We start from the raw sequence: 19,193 nt of genomic DNA, 5'->3' as shown, positions 1-19,193 counted from the left end.
GGGCAATTCAGCGGCAGGTCCTTCCGTCTGCGAGGAACCCGTCGCTGAAGAGCCGGACGAGCTGCCCCTGTCCCTAGCCTCAGGCGCAAAAATCTCTAGTTATGGTTCTGCACACTTGAGTTTATCATAAATTCAATTCATTAAACCCCCCCCCCGCCCCCAGACACTGTCTGTAAACCTTCCCTGTCGAAGAAGCCACCTGCTTCCTGATCTCCTGTCTCCATCAGCCTCCGTTTCCACACTGCGGCCGGCTCAGCAACAGAGTGCCAGGCCAGCCCCAGCAGACGGGCGCGATACAGAATAGCGCAGAGCGTTAACATCACAGGGGCTAGGTGTGGGGGGAAAGGACTGCACCATACCAACCACAGGGATCGCCTGGGCCCAAAGCTCTATATTTATAATATAAAACATATACAAATACATACATATATATAAAATCCATATATAAAATAGAAGGGTTTGCTCCGGTGTACTTGGCTCCTGCTGTCAGTGCTCCAGGGGCTGGGCTCATCCGGGTTAGCTCCGCCTGCTTTCTGCCTTGGATGCCCTCTGGCGTATTGTTGCAATGTCCACTCACGCTGTGAGGTGCATGTGTTCAAACGGGAGTGAGGGAGAGCGGCTGCTGGTGGACAGGGCACATGGGGAGGAGGCAGGGCCTAGAGCCCCAGGTGCAGGCCTTCGAGGTCCATGATCTTGGGCAAGTCACTGCTCTGCTCGGTGCCTCAGTCTCCCCATCAGTAAAAGAGAGGTCATTAGTTTGGAGGCTCAGTTCATTCGTGTGTGATGCTGAGATGCAAACGGTTCCCAGGCTAAGATGGAACCGAGGCGAGGGTGGGTGGCGTCAGAGATGGGACCTGTCAGGTGAAAGCCATGTGCCAGGAAAGAGCTGGGGAGGGAGGGACTGGGCAGGAGGCTGGAACTGCAGAGGGCATTCAGGGCAGGGATGGCGAGGTGGAGCTGCAGGGGTAGAGACTGCACTGCGTACCATCCAATGCACAGACTCAGTCACTGCAGTGGCCTCCACAACACCTCAGCTGCTAGCATCATTTCTACAGTATTGACACCAATGCCATTGCTCTGCCCAGGGCAGCTAATTCATGCTCTGCAGCCTGGCCCCTCCCTACTCCTCTTGTCATCATCTGGTTACAGCCCCCTGGGGATTTCTCTTCAACCCACTCTTTGGCGCTTTATCTCCCTGTGTCTACGAATCCACTGGGGTAGAACCGATCCTGCCCCCCTGGGATGGACACTTGGCCACGGGGTTTCTCTCCAGGACCCTCCCCATGACTGGTGGTGACACAGGCCAGCAGGGCCAGAGGCTGTATCCCCACACATCCTCTGCTGGCTCTTGGCTTGTCTGGCTGCCCTCGGTGAGGCCTGTGAAAGGGACCAGGCTCCTGCAGGTATTCTCCTCCTCAAGCATCCAGCCTGCCACTTCCTTCTCTCTCCTCCAGCCACGGTCTCATTGGCCCTGCGCACCGGGCACTAAGGAACCTGGATCTGTAGATCTTCATCTTCATCCAGATCACTGGTCCCATCATCGGGGTCGTCGGGGCCAAATCGGGAGCTCCGGATCTTCCCAAAGAGCGGTGTGTTCTGCTGCCTGCGCAGCCTGGGCCGAGAAAAAACAGAGCAAAGGCAAACGTATTGGAGAGGGGAACAGAGACTCCGCGAGCGCCCTGCCATGCTGTGTCTGTCTAGCCCCAGATGTACATACCTCCCTAGACATCTGTCACCACATGTTCCCCTTGCCCTCTGTCATGCCCCCCTCTCTGGCCAGTTAGGCTCTTGTAAGACACACATCAACATGGCATTGGGGTACTCCCCTGCAACCTTTCTATATTCCCCTCTCCATACCCCTCACGCCTGCCAGGGCCCTAGGGCGACGCAGAGCTCTGGGGCTGTGTACAGAACCGACAGCACATCGAGATCTAAACGCCACGGGCTTTGCCCTGCTGCTCTGGGGTGGGGGCTGCTGTCTGCAATTGGTCTTTGCTTTGGTGTTTCTCCCACGCTGGGATGAAAGCCAGGCACCACATGGGTGGTATGAGGCAGCGCGGGGCAGACATGGGGCTGATAGGAGTGGCACTGGGCAGGCAGGTCCCTTTGGTCTCACCCTCATTATAGACCCAAACTCCCCCAATCCCACAAAGACCTGCCAGAGTTGCCCTTCTACAGACTCGCTCTCGGCCCCACCTTTCCTGGGCAGATTCCCCAGGCAGCCCAGGCCCCAGCAATCTGGCAACTGAGTGAAACCTAGGAAGAAGCACTGGCACTGGAGGTCAGTGCCCATCCGGAATGGATGCCAAGGCACAGCCCCTGGGGGAAGACCTGGCACTGGATTTCAGTGCCTGCAGTTTGATCCTGCAACTTCAGCCCTGAGGTCCCGGATTTGCAGATAGCTGTTACAAGCAGCTGGAACCTGGCCATTCCCAGGGAGGGCTGGGCCTGGGAGAACAGAGAGCTGTCTTCTCTCTCTGCTAAGTGGGTGTTACCTGCTGATAAAGCCAAATCCGAACAGCCTTTCCCTCAATGGCTCCAAGCAACACTTAATGGACTTTTGATTAAAGCAACCAAGTTCACTTAAAGCCTTTTTCAGATCCCGGGTACTTAACAGCAGCACATTATTGTCTGGAGCCATTTATCACAGGGGAGTGAGCAGCAGACTCGACTCAAAGCTGTCATGACCTCCGCCTGCCTCCCCCAGATTAACATCACCCAGCCTGGGCAGCACAGCAGTCTGGGTGTCGCTAAGAGCGGAACAGAGCCCGCACTGACACTGCTGGGAAGGCATCTCCCAGTGCTTCCCTGATCAACTGGGATGTCTCGTTACAGCTCCCGAGTTGGATCCCTTCACCCCAGCCCCTGCCAGTCCCAGGGGAAACTCATATCCAGCCCCCGATTCCACAAGCCCTCCCTCCCATCTGGAATTGTGCCCTAGAGGCCCATCTCTAGGGCACAATTCCAGATGGGAGGGAGGGTCTCCGGCTCCTTAGGGGTGGGCTTGCATTTGGTTCTGACATTGGTTCGGCAGCGCTGCACCCAGAGCAGTCGCAGTTTGGCTATTTTCTGAGACTTTTGTTTCTCTTTAAAACAAACAACCCGCACCCCTACCCCCCGTGCATCAACTCCTCAGCAGCCACCAGCATCTCCTGATTCTAGGGCCAGTTCTCTGCAGGCTCCAGCCCCAGCAGAGAGCGCAACTCAGGGCTGATGGAAGCTAGACTAGCTGGCTACTGCCCCAACCTGGCTGGGGATTACAGCCGTCTCCTCACCCTGATCCTGGCCTGGGGAATCCCTGTCTGGGTGGGGAGATCTAGGGGCTTTACACCCCTTCTAGCTGCCTGAGCAGAGCTGATCACAGCAGGGACTCAGGCCCATTACCATGAAAAACAGAGACTTTTTGGAGAAGGAGAATCTCTTGGATTTCTCCACCCCCAGGCCAGGCATCAGGGCGAGCCCTGGAACGCTGCTCCAGGCCAGGCAGTGAGGCCAGGTGGTCCCTGCTGTGCCTCCACAGATGCCCTCTCAGCCTAGGGAGCAAGTGACTGAGCCCCATCCCAAACTGGATCTCCCAGGTCTCTACCTACCTCGACCCTCCCACAGGAAGTTTCCAATGTCCCCCGGGCAGCAGTACGTGGTCCCCCAAGAGGTTTCTAATCCCTTCCTGGGTGGCAATAAAATATCCCTGGCTGGGCAGCGCCAATGGGGCAGGTCTTCCTGCGGAGTTTGCCCAGGGAGTCAGCCCCTGGGCTAGGCTAGCCCGAGAGTGAGCAGCCACACTGCAGAACCCTGCCTGAGTTACTGGGTCCTCATGGGTGCTGCACCTACCCATGCGGGGCACATCCCAGGGGTCTGTGTGCTGCGGTGCGCTGAGCCACTCTGTGAGCCTTTCCCAGTGAATTGGGGGAGAACTTCTCTCTCCTTCAGGACCCCCGGGGGGAAGGCACTAGAGGACTATCGGCACGCGAAAGCTTTGCCCTGTGTCCTCCCTGCAAAGCAGGTGAGTTACCAGCCCAAGGGACAGTTGTACCCAGGCTCTGGCCTCTATCCCCAGCTGGGCCAGTGAACCTGGGTTGAAAGCACCATCAAACTTGGGTGAGAGGGTTTTGTGTGCGGATGGGAGGGGGGCAGGGCATTGCTGGGTAAGAGTCTGGGTTAACTCTGGTGAAGAGACAACCCCTCATCACCGCCATGATGGCACAGGGGGGTCAAAGACCAGGAGGGGAGGAGCTGAAGGTTCCCCACAAGGCAGCCCAAGGAAGCTGGAGGTTTGAACTGCATGGCACTTTTTCGACAAGAACCTTTTTTTCCCTAATAAAAATAGGTTTTAACCCAAACTGGCTATTTTTTGGCAGGGAAATAAATCAGCTCTTCTTGGGAGAGGCTTCAGAGAAGCACGTGAGGGCGATGGTGCCTTCTGAACCATCTCAATGCACCTGTAGGGGAGAGAGGGGCACACCCAGGACTGAGGGAGTGCGGGGGTTGGGGGGGGGTAAGGCCGAGGTCTGTTACTGGAGAACCCAGTCTCATTGTCTGGCCTCCCACAGTATGGCCTAGTAGACAGAGCTTTGGATGGGGACGCTGGAAATCTGCATTATATCCTAGTTCTGCCAGCAGGATTATATTACCGCTGTGTCTGTTTCCCCGTCTGTAAAATGGGGATAATGCTACTGCCTTCCTTTGTAAAGTGCCTTGAGATCTACTGATGAAAAAGCAGTGGGTAAGATCTAGGGCCCATCACCACAGCCCGATAGCAGAACAGCGTGTGGGAAGCCCACGACTGCGCTCACTGGTGACTCTCCAGGAGAAAGGAGCAAGGGGGCCTGTACTCAGGACTGCTCCTCATACATGGTTTCAGTGCCCACTGAGGTCAAGGGAAGGCTGCCCAGAGGCATCAGGGGGCTTCAGATGGGGCCCGTGTTCTCCTTGTCAATGGGAAGCTCTTAGTATTTGTAGCTGCTCACTTTCCGGAGCATTCAACTTCATCAGCTAAATTTATGAGACAAATTCCAAACCCAAGCCCCGAGAATGTGATGGAAGCAGTTCTCCCATCATCCTCTGAGTAAAAAGCACGACTTTGCTGCATTTTACTGGAAAGCATGAATTATTTAAAGAGGGGGCGGGGGAGGCGGGAGGAGATGAAGTCTCCATTATTCCTGTATGATTTAATGGACATGTCCCAGTAAAATAAAATCAGATTAAAAAAAAGCCCAGCTGCCTCTCCCAGGCACTTTGGATGGTGCAGAATCGATTTGTCGTGCGTCCATTTCAGCGTTTTATTGCTGGAGAAACGTACCAAAAAAACCCAAACATTTAAGAGCAATAAAACCACAACATCTTTAAGAGGACAAAGCATTTCTCCGGCCCTGTCCTCCCCCCCCCGCCCCGGTGTCATATCACGCCCAGCGCTCTCCCTCGAGCGCCCCTGCTCATACGGAGCTTGGTTTGTTTTCTGCTGCGTGCTCCTGTGTCTTAGTGTGGAATCCTCTTCCAGCAGCAGAGTCTGGGGCGACTCCAAGGATCTTTGCATGGAAGGAGGGTGAAGGGGCCGAAACATTGGGAGCTGGTTGCCTGGCTGGGCAAGGATGGGGTGGGTCCTGTTAGATGGACCCTTTCAAGCCAACTGAGTAAGGGTTGCTCTCTAGACTGGAACATCCTCCCGTGCTGAGAGCTAAAAGCATGGTCTAGTGAAGGTTCTTCCAGCGTTGGCAGATTATAATCAGGTTAAAAGAATAACTGTGAACACTTCCATTGCTTAGTGCAGCCACAGACCTCACACGGATTTGCACAGCAGGGTCAGTATAATTATCCTCATTCTTCGGGGGGATGAACAGATGAACAGAGAGTCATGCCTTGAAGCAGAACTGAGCCAATGCCACGATTTTCCACTGGGACTCACAATTTTGGGGGGCCTGTCCCGCTAGAGGGGAGCCTGGTTTCCAGAGGGCAGGTGCTCAGCTCCTTTAATGTGTCTCACATTGGGCCCCAATAAGTGAGGCACCCAAAAGCACTAGCACTTCCCCCAGGTCTGCCTCCACTGGCTGCACACGGCTCTGGAGCCAGAAAGCTCCACTCCGCCCAGGCGCTGGGCAGGGCTCTCTAATACCTCCGCAGCCCTCTGGCCTCGGAGGGGTTTGAAATCTGAACCCAGCTCTGAACACTACAAAATCTTCCCCGTGGGCCAGGCCCAAACCCCAGAGCTGAACAAGCCAAAGCTAGGGCCATGCTGGATCCATAGTTCTGATTTGGGCCAGTGTAGACTCCTCCAGGCCTGATTCTCAGTTCACGGCTCTCGTTGCATAAATGGGCCTTAGAGGGGGTGCAAATAATAGTTTATGCCCCTTTGAAGGCCCCTTTAAGGTGCAAGAAAGGTGAGAAACAGGCCCATCACATCCACTGAATTACCATCCTCCTGAGCAATTCCCATCGGCCTGTGTCTTGCTCCTGTTACCTAAGCACAGTCCTTTCCATGCAGAAAACAAACGCAGTTTAATGGATCATGCACCTGGCGGAGCTCATACAAGCTGGCCAACACACCTGCTGTGGTCTCCTATTTTCCTGCTCCCCCTAAGAGCAAGCCTGACCCCAGCATAGCCCTGCCCTCAGCTCTAAGCCTGGGCCAAGAACCAGGCTTGTCTGAGTATCGGTGCTCGTCCTTGCCATGTTCCATCCAGGTGTCAAACCGAGGAAGTACTCCAGGAACATAAGGACTCGCTGGACCCCTGGAAGTGATCCCAGGCAGGTTATGGCAATGGGGAAGATTGCTCATCAGGGACCACGGAGCAGCCTTGCTCATTACATTTCCTCCTCGGGCACGGTGCGTCTATCCCAGGAATGCCAGATCAATGGAGGAAATACCCATGTGCTTTATATCACAATCACTTGCATTTCCATCTGGCCAAACCTTCTGGTGGCTGGCACCTTCCAAATGCCAGTGATTGATTAGATACTATGTCCTCCCAAAACACGTAGCCTAAAATCCAAGACCTGCCCTTGCAACACTGCCTCTTCTGAGTGCAAATATGCAGCTGTTGAAAAGTGCACAACCTACCCAACGGCTCAGGGCAGGAACTGAGGAGCAAACAGACTCATGGATGCAGTAGGGGAAATTTAGGCTAAATCTAACTCCCACAGGTTGACTTTGGCCAGGACACTGGGGCTAGCAGCTCGGGAATCTCTCTTGACTACTCATTAGCAAGGCCTCATTTTGACATGTCCGTAAGACAGCATCTCCAGCAGCAGAGTAACCCCATGCTGGGGTGCAGCTGGGTTCAGAGGGAAGAGCGCCCCCTGCTGACGCCCCAGTGCTATTTCCCATCACCCCAGGGTGCTCCTTGGAAGTCTCCCAGCTCATTCCGACCCTACTGAACTCGGGGGTGCTGATAGGATCACAACCCAGGTGGATACAGTTGTACATCACACGGGTAGTTCTTGGGGTTTAGGCAAGAGACTCCTTTTTCTCCTTGGCTTGCGCTATTCACTGGAGCTTGCTCCCAAGAGCACAATGGAGAGTCTGTTCAGGGTGACCTAGGCAGCTGCTCTTGTGAAGCCAGAAAACCTGCCTGATGGAGGGGAGAAGCGGCTTCTGCTTCAGAAAAGCCTTGTGAGAGGGTGGCCATCCCCAGCGCCTCCTCCAGCGACGAACAGAGGCACCCTTTCCCCTTGGGAAGATACCAAACTCCAGGCACTGGTAGCTGAGGGGTGATCAGTGCCTTTCAGAGAGAAGGGAATACGGGGCCTAGGAACCAAACTCAGACTGAATACAACTGGAGCCTCACCTCCGCTCAGGGGTCAGGCCTGGGGCAGCTATACTACACAGGTGTAGACAAGGCCTGCTCTCATCTTGCCTAGACTAGGTGGTGTTGGTTAGCACTCCCCTCGGCTGCTACCTGCATTCAGCCCACGGGCGGTGGCAGCAGAGAGAGGGTGCTGGGGTCTGCATTCCATGACCCAGCCTTTGGAGTTAGACTCAACCTGCTGCAGCATCAGGAGGGGCTTGGCAGAGGAGCAGCAGCCAGAGACTAGTGGAAGTGTCACACCCACCTTGCTGGCCCCAACTCCAGGTCAAATGCTGCTCCTCGTGGTGCCAGACACATGCAGCCCCTGGGGCAGTGGGGAGCCACCGGGGGATGTGCATCCCCGCAACCTGCTCAGTACAGCTGCAGGGCTCATGCCTTTTCATCCCACCAATTTGTTGCACGTGGCTTCACCTCTGCAGCTGCAGGAATATCCTGAAGCAAGTGAGCAAGGACCGTCCCTGTGCTCCTCCCCATCCCCAGCTATAACCTAGCATCTACCATATAACCTCTCTGCACTGTGACAAGGTGTCAGCTGGCCTGTGTGAACTGTGGCCAAACCATCTAAGGGAACCTTGATCTAACCTGGAGGCAGATCCTCTGCTGATGGAAACTGTCCTTCGGTGGAGCTAGGACAAGTGACAGCAGTTGGGGGATCTTCCCGCCAGCCTGTAACAGGGATTAGAACACGTCTGAGCCCCTGCTGTGTTTAACCCGGTGCTTGAAAGGGGAACTGCGGAGCAAAAACAAACCCAAGGCTGGCCTGGCTTCTGTGCAGCACAATCAGCCTCAACCTTCTTCCCCACCAAGCTTCTCCTTGCTTGTTTCTACAAGAGAAAAACCAGGTCCTCACGTCTCAATCTTCGCTGAGGGCTTGCAGCAAATCTTGGGAGGAGCTGGATAATGACGGCACAGCGGGATTTGACCTGAGCTGCAGCCCTCTCCCTGCCTCCTAGACCTTGACAGGAGCAGCACCCCTTAGACACTCAGATGTGGGTAGGGAGAGCTGAGGCTCAGCCACATGTGACATCATGATTGGGGTCCTCCAGAGATTCGGGCCAAGGTCCCCCAGCAGAGGGAGAGCAGGGAGGGTCCTGTTCCCAGTATAAAAATAGGAAGTAAAATGGTTTGCAAAACCCTGGGACATTCTCTGCAGAGGACAGTGCAGCGTGGTCTGACACTGCCAGGGCAGGAGGAAGCCGGAAGGTGTGTAGGTACTGCTGCTCTTGGCTTTCCAAGCTCCAGGACTGAGGGAGGCTTCCCCTGGTTTTTAGCTTCCAGGCCTCTCTTGAATGAAAGTGACAGAGAGAGGGGGCGAGCGCTGCCCTTGTGGATCCGTCACTACATATGCTCACCTTACAGCAGCACTGGGCCCGGATTCCCATCATGACCTTCCCATCAGGAGCTGATAGGCAGCCCCTGAGGGGACACTAAATGGATTAGCCCACTTTGGAAAATCCTCTTGCTGCACAGCAGCAATTTATCACTGGCAGAAGAATTCTCTCCTGCTTCACTTGATAAATAATTCACAGCAGATTCTGCCTCCACCTATACACTCTGCCCTTCTTTGGTACAATCCTCCTCCTTGTCCCCCTGCCATTTCCAGCAGAAGGGCTCAGACAAGCAGGAGTCCAGGGCGATGTGAACAGCTCCCTCAGGAGTTTGTCCAGAGTCCCAATTAACCCTCCCTTAGCAGCACTTAGTTATAGAATCTGTGCTGTGCCCATCTGTGGCCTACGCCACCCTAAGCGACTACGGGGAACGTGAGGCAGGTAGGGGGAATGAACGCTCCGGCCAAGCACCATGGAAAACAGAGGCAGAAGCCCTGACTTGGCAGCTGTTCTCCTGAGCCTCCATCCCTCCTGCATAACAGTTTAGCTGGGCAAGCCTGAGCGCTTCCCAGTTTGGGATTTCTGACAATGCAAGTATCAGTCATCCTGCTATTAGGGGTTTTGTATTATATACGCAAATATAACCTCCCCTCCCCCTGAAAAAAAAAGCGTGAAAAATCAAGACACTCTTGCTATCCTGTACCTTGCTATCCTCGGTGCAAGGTACAGGATCACACCCAGTGACTGTGGTGTGAAAGAAAACCCAAACCAAATCTGTCTCTCAATGGTATCCCTTAGTAAAGGGCAGCGGCAGTATACTACTGTCTAGCTGAAATAAGAAGAGCCGCACTGGGTCAAACCAAAGGTCCATCCAGCCCAGTAGCCTGTCTACCAACAGTGGCCAATGCCAGGTGCCCCAGAGGGAGTGAACCTAACAGGCAATGATCAAGTGATCTCTCTCCTGCCATCCATCTCCATCCTCTGACAAACAGAGGCTAGGGACACCATTCCTTACTCATCCTGGCTAATAGCCATTAATGGACTTAACCTCCATAAATTTACCCAGCTCTCTCTTAAACCCTGTTATAGTCCTGGCCTTCACAACCTCCTCAGGCAAGGAGTTCCACAGGTTGACTGTGAGCTGTATGAAGAACTTCCTTTTATTTGTTTTAAACCTGCACCCATTAATTTCATTTGGTGGCCCCTAGTTCTTATATTATGGGAACACGTAAATAACTTTTCCTTATTCACTGTCTCCACACCACTTGTGATTTTCTATACCTCTATCATATCCCCCCTTCGTCTCCTCTTTTCCAAGCTGAAGAGTCCTAGCCTCTTTAAATCTCTCCTCATATGGGACCCATTCCCAACCCCTAATCATTTTAGTTGCCCTTCTCTGAACCTTTTCTAATGCCAGTATACCTTTTTGGAGATGAGGAGACCACATCTGTATGCAGTATTCAAGATGTGGGCATACCATCGATTTATACAAGGGCAATAAGATATCCTCCATCTTATTCTCTGTCCCTTTTTTAATGATTCCTAACATCCTGTTCTTTTTTGACCGCCTCTGCACACCGCGTGGACATCTTCAGAGAACTATCCACGATGACTCCAAGATCTCTTTCCTGATTAGTTGTAGCTACAGTAGGCCCCATCATATTGTATGTATAGTTGGAGTTATTTTTTCCAATGTGCATTACTTTACATTAAATTTAATTTGCCATTTTGTTGCCCAATCACTTAGTTTTGTGAGATCTTTTTGAAGTTCTTCACAGTCTGCTTTGGTCTTAACTATCTTGAGCAGTTTAGTATCATCTACAAACTTTGCCACCTCACTGTTTTCCCCTTTCTCCAGATCATTTATGAATAAGTTGAATAGGATTGGTTCTAGGACTGACCCTTGGGGAACACCACTAGTTACCCCTCATCATTCTGAAAATTTACCATTTATTCCTATCCTTTGTTCCCTGTCTTTTGACCAGTTCTCAATCCATGAACAGATCTTCCCTCTTATCCCATATCAACTTACTTTACGTAAGAGCCTCTGGTGAGGGACCTTGTCAAAAGCTTTCTGGAAATCTAAGTACACTATGTCCACTGGATCCCCCTTGTCCACATGTCTGTTGACCCCTTCAAAGAACTATAATAGATTAGTAAAACACGATTTCCCTTTACAGAAACCATATTGACTTTTGCCTAACAATTTATGTTCTTCTACGTGTCTGATAATTTTATTATTTACTATTGTTTCAACAAATTTGCCCAGTACTCACATTAGACTTATCGATCTGTAAATGCCGGGATCACCTCTGAGCTCTTTTTAAATATTGGCTTTACATTAGCTCACCTTCCAGTCATTGGGTACAGAAGCTGATTTAAAGGACAGGTTACAAATCATAGTTAGTAGTTCTGCAATTTCACATTTGAGTTTTCAGAACTCTTGGGCGAATGCCATCTGGTCCTGGTGACTTGATACTATTACATGTATCAATTAATTCCAAAATCTCCTCTAGTGACACCTCAATCTGTGACAGTTCCTCAGATTTGTCACCTACAAAGGACGGCTCAGGTTTGGGAATCTCCCTATCATCCTCAGCCGTGAAGACTGAAGCAAGAATTCATTTAGTTTCTCTGCAATGATTTTATCGTCTTTAAGCGCTCCTTTCGTAACTCGATCATCCAGGAGCCCCACTGGTTGTTTAATAGGCTTCCTGCTTCTGATGTACTTAAAAAAACATTTTGTTATTACCTGCAATGTGGTACCGATTTAACGAGAGGCGTCATTTTAGTTAAACTGGTGCAAAAGACTATGTGGACACTCTTATTTCGGTTTAGTTTAAATCGATTAGGAATAGGGTTATTCTGAACCGAAATAAGCCCCTTAAACTGAAATAACAGTGTCCACAGAGAGGTTTAACTAACCTCGGTACATTTGTATGCAAACACATTCCTAACTAAATTGGCGCAAGTCCTTGTGTAGCCCTCCCTGAATCTGCCATTTAGACTAAGGGCTGGTAATCCCAGCTCCTGCTCCCTCACCATAGCCCAGAACTCTGGCCTTTCCTCCCTTCCCACACATCCTCTTGTCTTGTTCCTTCCTTTCTGCTACTTCCATTCATCCACCCACTTCATACCTTTGTGACACTGGCAAACCAGGTGCCAGCTCATGGCAAGGCCACTCAACTGAACACTGACAAATACAGAGCAGGAACCAGTCTGGCTCCCCCGTGGGTTAGTATTGTTAACATAGGTATTAAGGGAATTCTGAAGTGTTTGCTCTGTAACTGTAAGTCACCAGAGGAGAGAAGCATTAGCAGGTGTGAAATACTAGTTTCCAACAGGAGATGTCTTCTGCCCAACAAAGGAGGCCCATCAACATCAGACCAACTATTGTGGAACATTAGAGGACAAAAGACTTTGTTGATTTCAACTTCCACCGCCACCTCCCCACACACACCCCATGAAGAGATGTGCAAATGAATTGCTCCCCACAGCTTAATTTGAAGAAGCAGAGCGGGGGGGGGGGGGAAGGCAGGAATAAAAGCCTGAACAAGGAGGAACTGTGTATCTTTCATGCTGTTTGGACTCTGAGCACAAGGGTTACTAAGAATAAGCAAAAGCTTCCCTGTGCTTGGCCTAGGTTAGCCCTAAAGGACATATAGAGCTTGCTTATTATAGAAGCTTCTGTTCCTTTTGGAAACTTAATATTGGAACGTGCGTGAGTGTTTACTTGCATTAACCTTGGAAATAACTCATTTCCTTTTCCTAGTTAATAAAACTTTAGATGCAGCAGAGAGTCCTGTGGTACCTTATAGACTAACAGATGTATTGGAGCATGAGCTTTCGTGGGTGAATACCCACTTCGTCAGATACATTCGTCTGATGCAAATCTTTAGATGGTTTATTATAGGATTGGCTAGAAGTGTTGTCTTTGGTGCAAGATCTAAGGTGCAGTCAGCCTGGGGTAAGTGACTGGCCCTTTGGGACGGGGATCAACTTGAATATTACCGTGATTTTTGGTGTAAGGGACCACCTATCACAAAGGCAAGCTCAGCTGGGTGGCAAGACAGACCGCAGTGCCCACAGGGACTGTCTGTGACTCCATGTTACGGCTGTTACAGTGCTTGAGGAGTTTACACTTGAGAATTGGTTGGTGTACAAAACTCAGCCAATTTGGGGTTTGTGCCCTGCTTCCTAACAGTCTGCCCTGAGGTTAGTAACCGTGCTCTTGAGACACTGCAGGTCAGCTTGGCAGCCTCACCTGCCAGTCTTTCCGCCCCAGCTTCCAACCTCATCTTGCCCATCTTTATTTCTGTCCTTCCTGCCCTCCCATGTTCCAATCTCTGTCCCTCCTCAGGTCTTGCCAACAGGAACTCCGTCCTCCCCAGCCCTGCTTCTCCTCACCTGGACTGCAGGTGCTCCAGTTGCACTTGGAGGTTCTCACTTTGCTCCGTCTGCTCATCCAGGGACCTCTGCAGTTTCCGTGCCTGGTTATGGGCTTCATCAAGCTGCAAGGCAAACAAACACAGCTGTCTTCGCCGAGGGCAGCAGCTAGTGACAGCCGTGTGCAGTATCCATCGTCCCCAGGCACTGCCACCCACATGGCTCGTAGGACAGCCCACTGATCGGAGACGAGAGGATCAGGTGTAGGGCATAACTGAACACGATGGAGGCAGCTCTGAATTTCCTGGATTCTGTGGGTTGGTGTCTCAACGTAGTCTGAATGTATATTTCTTTTCTGCCATTCTCTTGTTACTGTCATGGCAGCGCTGGCATAAGATTGGCCACGAGCACAGACCACCTCAAGGTGGCTGGTTCAAATCTGACCCAGACTCAAAGCCATTACTCTTTGATGGTGGCCGGTGACATGCTCATGTAACAAATTCCCTAATGGAAGATACAGCTGTCCATAGGGACCCTGGGCAGCATGGGGCCCAGCAGCCCGGAGCCCCTGGACTTCCAAGAGCTAAGCCAATCAAAGCAAGCATCTCTATCATACAGAGGAGATTTAAACTTCAAGACTCCTCATAAGAAACAGAAAGGGAGGTGGATATTTTTTGCTGGTTTTTAAAATTAAACAGGCAGCTAGTATTGTTTTTTAAATTATTACAAAGGACAAGGTTAAGCTTTGTTGTAACGTGCGTTGTTTGCCTGGACTGTTCAAGACCTGAATGCTTGTGTAGGAAGAACTCTGAGTTGGCTTCTTAAATCCCTTCCTGCTGTTTCACATCTGATACTCCTTGATGAAATATAGGAGCCTTGTCTTGTAACAGGTTTATTCAAAGTGACACAAGCTACAAGAAAGTGAGATCTCGGAAGAGTGTTGCGGTTCTCATAATGTGATAAAAATACTGTAATGATAAATAATAAATAAATAGTGTGTAACAAGCATGTCATAAAAACAAATTTTATATTTCCAAGATCACTGCTTTGATAATTTATACTCAGGTAAAGGAGAAAATCCCTGAAAACATTCATTTTTAGGAGGGGGTTTGCGAGACCTGATATTTTAGTGACAGGGGTTCACAGGTTGTTAAAGTTTGGGAACCACTGGCCTACACCATGTCAGCAGAAAAGCCAAGCTACCCTCTCACCCCTAGAAGTGGCCACACTAGGCCAGTACTGAGGTGCATGAGATACTTGCCCCACAATGTGCCACGCCTGGCCTGGAGGAGACTGCTCTGGGGGCAAGCAGGGAAAAGACGGTTACTCACCTTTGTAACTGTTGTTCTTCGAGATGTGTTGCTCACATCCATTCCAGTTAGGTGTGCGCGCCGCGCGTGCACGTTCGTCGGAAACTTTTTTACCCTAGCAACTCCAGTGGGCCGGCAGGTCGCCCCCTAGAGTGGCGCCGCCATGGCGCTCTATATATACCCCTGCCGGCCCGCCCGCTCCTCAGTTCCTTCTTGCCGGCTACTCCGACAGTGGGGAAGGAGGGCGGGTGTGGAATGGATGTGAGCAACACATCTCGAAGAACAACAGTTACAAAGGTGAGTAACCGTCTTTTCTTCTTCGAGTGATTGCTCACATCCATTCCAGTTAGGTGACTCCCAAGCCATACCTAGGCGGTGGGGTCGGAGTGAGAAGTCGCGGCCCGGAGCACCGCAGTTCCGAAGGCCGCATCCTCCCTCGACTGCTGGACCAGGGCGTAGTGGGAAGCAAAAGTGTGGACCGATGACCAGGTCGCTGCCCGACAGATTTCCTGGATGGGCACACGGGCTAGGAAAGCCAGCGATGACGCCTGCGCCCTGGTAGAATGCGCAGTCACACGGCCCGCAGGGACATGGGCCAAGTCATAACAAGTCCTGATACAGGACGTAACCCAAGAGGATATCCTCTGGGAGGAGATAGGAAGACCTTTCATACGATCTGCTACCGCCACGAAAAGCTGGGGGGATTTTCGGAAGGGCTTAGTCCTGTCTATGTAGAACGCGAGAGCCCTACGGACATCCAGCGAGTGGAGCTGCTGCTCCCTGCCTGAGGAGTGAGGTTTTGGGAAAAAAACCGGAAGGAAAATCTCTTGGTTGACATGGAAGGCTGAGACCACCTTGGGCAGAAAAGCAGGGTGTGGTCTCAGCTGCACCTTGTCCTTGTGGAAGACCGTATATGGGGGGTCTACCACAAGAGCTCGGAGCTCCGACACCCGTCTAGCTGAGGTGACAGCCACTAGAAAGGCAGTTTTCCAAGAGAGGTAGAGCAGGGAGCAAGTAGCTAACGGCTCAAAGGGGGGCCCCATGAGTCGGGACAACACCAGGTTAAGATCCCAGGTGGGAGCAGGGGGACGGACGTTAGGGAATAAACGTTCCAGCCCTTTAAGGAATCTCGACACCGTCGGGTGAGAAAAAACGGAGCGACCGTCCGCACCCGGGTGAAAGGTGGAGATAGCAGCTAGGTGGACTCGCAACGACGATAAGGCCAGACCTTGCCCTTTGAGGGACAAAACGTAGTCTAATATTTCGGAAACCGAAACTTCCATAGGGCGGAGATTTCTCTCTACGCACCAACAGGAGAAGCGCTTCCATTTCGCTGAATACGTGGCTCTTGTGGACGGTTTCCTGCTGCTCAAGAGCACCTCTCTCACAGGCGTGGAGCATCGCAGCTCTGGGCCAGTCAGCCACGCAGGAGCCACGCCGCTAGGTGCAGCGACTGCAGGTCTGGGTGACAAAGGGTCCCGTGGTCCTGGGTAATCAGGTCCGGATGAAGGGGCAGGGGAACTGGGTCGGCTATGGCCAAGTCCAGCAGCATGGAGTACCAGTGCTGCCTGGGCCACGCCGGGGCTACCATGATCACGAGCGCCTTGTCCCTGCGCACCTTCAGGAGGACCTTGTGGACTAGAGGGAACGGGGGAAATGCATAGCATAGGTGGGTCGACCACCGGATGAGGAAGGCGTCCCCTATCGACCCCGGTTCCCTGCCCTGAAAGGAGCAGAATGCTGGGCACTTCCTGTTCCCCCTGGACGCAAAGAGGTCCACCCGGGGATAACCCCACCTCCGGAAAATGGAGAGAGCGACATCCGGGCGAAGGGACCACTCGTGCGACAGGAAGGATCTGCTCAGTCGATCTGCCAGAGTGTTCCGTACTCCAGGGAGGAAGGAAGCCCTGAGGTGAACGGAGTGGGCTACGCAAAAGTCCCAGAGACGTATCGCCTCGTGGCACAGGGAGGAGGACCTGGTGCTGCCCTGCTTGTTGATATAGTACATCGTCGTCGTGTTGTCCGTAAACACGGCGACACAACGACCCTGAAGCTGATGACAAAACGCTTGACAAGCAAGGCGGACCGCTCTCAACTCCCGTATGTTGATGTGGAGCCCCACCTCCTCCTGGGACCACAGGCCCTGTGTCCGCAGGGTCCCCAGGTGGGCCCCCCAGCCTAGATCTGAGGCATCCGTTGTCAGGGATACCGATGGCTGAGAGGGGTGAAAGGGAAGACCCGCACATATCACGGACTGGTCCAACCACCAGCCGAGAGAGTCCAAGACCTTCTGGGGGATTGTGACTAACATGTCTAAAGGTTGCCTTTGCGGCCTGTAACGGCTGATAAGCCACAGCTGGAGAGGCCTCATGTGGAGCCGAGCGTAGCCGGTCACAAAAGTGCACGCTGCCATGTGGCCTAACAGGGTTAGACATGTCCTTACTGACGTCAACGGGGCTGACCGCAAACGCTGAACGATCGCCGCCATGGTCTGGAACCGTTGCAGAGGCAGCGAGGCCCTGCCCATCGTGGCGTCCAAGACCGCCCCGATAAATTCCACCTTTTGCGTGGGCCTCAGAGTGGATTTGTCTGTGTTTATCAAGAGGCCCAGACTTGCAAATACGGCGGTGATCAGGCGGACATGGCTGCTGACCTGCTGCTCCGACGTGCCCCGAATCAACCAGTCGTCCAGATAAGGGAACACGTGGACACGGTTGCGTCGAAGATGCGCCACGACAACTGCCATGCATTTTGTAAACACCCTTGGGGCCGTGGACAGGCCGAAAGGGAGGACTGCAAACTGATAATGAAGAGCCCCCACAACGAAGCGGAGAAAGCGTCTGTGGCGCGGCCAAATGGCAATATGAAAATACGCGTCCTGCATGTCGAGGGCGGCGTACCAGTCTCCCGGATCCAGGGATGGAATAATGGTCCCCAGGGATACCATGCGGAACTTCAACTTCACGAGGTATTTGTTGAGTTCTCGCAGGTCGAGGATAGGCCTGAGGCCCCCCTTGGCCTTGGGGATCAGAAAGTAGCGGGAATAAAACCCCTTGCCTTTCTCGTTTTCCGGAACCGCCTCTATGGCTCCTTTGCTGAGGAGCGTCTGCACCTCCTGTCGAAGGAATTGCTCGTGAGAGGGGTCCCTGAAGAGGGACGAGGAAGGAGGGCGGGAAGGAGGAAACGAAACAAACTGCAGGCGGTATCCCGTCTGCACCAGGTTTAAGACCCAGCGGTCCGATGTTATTTGGGACCACGCCGGGAGGAAAAACGAAAGGCGGTTTGAAAACGGGGGGAAAGGATCCATAGGGGAAACTGCTACAGCGCCCTCGGGCGCACCTTAAAAATGAAGGCTTAGGACCAGGCGGGGGTTTCGAGGAGCCTTGGTTCTGCCCCCCTTGGTTCCCAGACTGCCTGCGCCTGCCGTTCCTGCCGCGGCGCCTGTAAGGGTCCTGCCGCTGGCGGAACTGGGAAAACGGCCTACGGTACGGCTGCTGCTGTGGCCTAAAGGGTCTACGCTGCGTCACGGGGGTGTGCATCCCGAGGGACCGCGCAATGACCCGGTTGTCCTTCAGACTCTTGAGTCTGGGGTCTGTCTTTTCCGAAAACAGGCCCTGGCCTTCGAAAGGAAGGTCCTGTATCGTGTGCTGGAGCTCTGGCGGAAGGCCGGAAACCTGCAGCCAGGAGATGCGACGCATCGTAACTCCCGACGCGAGGGTACGGGCAGCCGAGTCCGCAGCGTCCAAGGATGCTTGTAAGGCCGTGCGCGCGACCTTTTTGCCCTCGTCCAGGATGGCCGTAAACTCCTGGCGAGCATCCTGTGGCAGCAGCTCTTTAAATTTGTCCACTGCCACCCAGGAGTTAAAAGCGTACCTGCTCAGCAGGGCCTGCTGATTAGAGACCCTGAGCTGCAGGGCCCCAGCCGAATATACCTTACGGCCAAGGAGGTCCATCCGCCTGGCCTCTCTGGATTTGGGGGCCGGAGCCTCCTGGCCGTGACGCTCCCTATCGTTCACCGACTGCACCACCAGTGAACCGGGAGTCGGGTGAACGTGCAAGTATTCATACCCCTTGGAAGGGGCCATGTACTTTCTCTCGACTCCTTTCGCTGTCGGAGGGATAGAGGCCGGGGACTGCCAGATAGTATTGGCATTGGCCTGAATGGTCCGTACAAAGGGCAGGGCGACCCTGGTGGGAGCATCCGAAGAGAGGATGGTAACAATCGGGTCCTCTATCTCCGAGACCTCCTCTGCCTGCAGACTCAGGTTTTGGGCCAACCGCCTGAGGAGGTCCTGGTGCGCCCTGAGATCCAGCGGGGGGGGACTGTTGGAGGAGGTACCCGCCACCGCCTCATCCGGGGAGGAGGA

The 19,193-nt window shown here is 52.9% G+C and overlaps 1 protein-coding gene across 4 annotated transcripts in view; it reads right to left on the bottom strand.

Moving 5' to 3' along the window:
* Positions 1-383: 383 nt before the first annotated feature.
* Positions 384-19,193, bottom strand: part of CCDC102A (coiled-coil domain containing 102A) — a 59,387-nt gene continuing 40,577 nt past the window's right edge. For all 4 annotated transcript variants that reach the window (XM_030582056.1, XM_030582057.1, XM_030582058.1 and 1 more), the window contains 2 exons: positions 13,538-13,641; positions 384-1,612 (listed from right to left, as the gene is read on the bottom strand). In XM_030582056.1, coding sequence (XP_030437916.1) covers positions 1,486-1,612; positions 13,538-13,641 — 231 coding nt within the window. In that variant the 3' untranslated portion in view covers positions 384-1,485. The remainder of the gene's footprint in view (positions 1,613-13,537; positions 13,642-19,193) is intronic.

Source organism: Gopherus evgoodei, chromosome 12 (genome assembly GCF_007399415.2).
Source record: "Gopherus evgoodei ecotype Sinaloan lineage chromosome 12, rGopEvg1_v1.p, whole genome shotgun sequence".
NCBI lineage: Eukaryota > Metazoa > Chordata > Testudines > Testudinidae > Gopherus > Gopherus evgoodei.
This window is presented reverse-complemented; position numbering and strand designations above follow the sequence as displayed.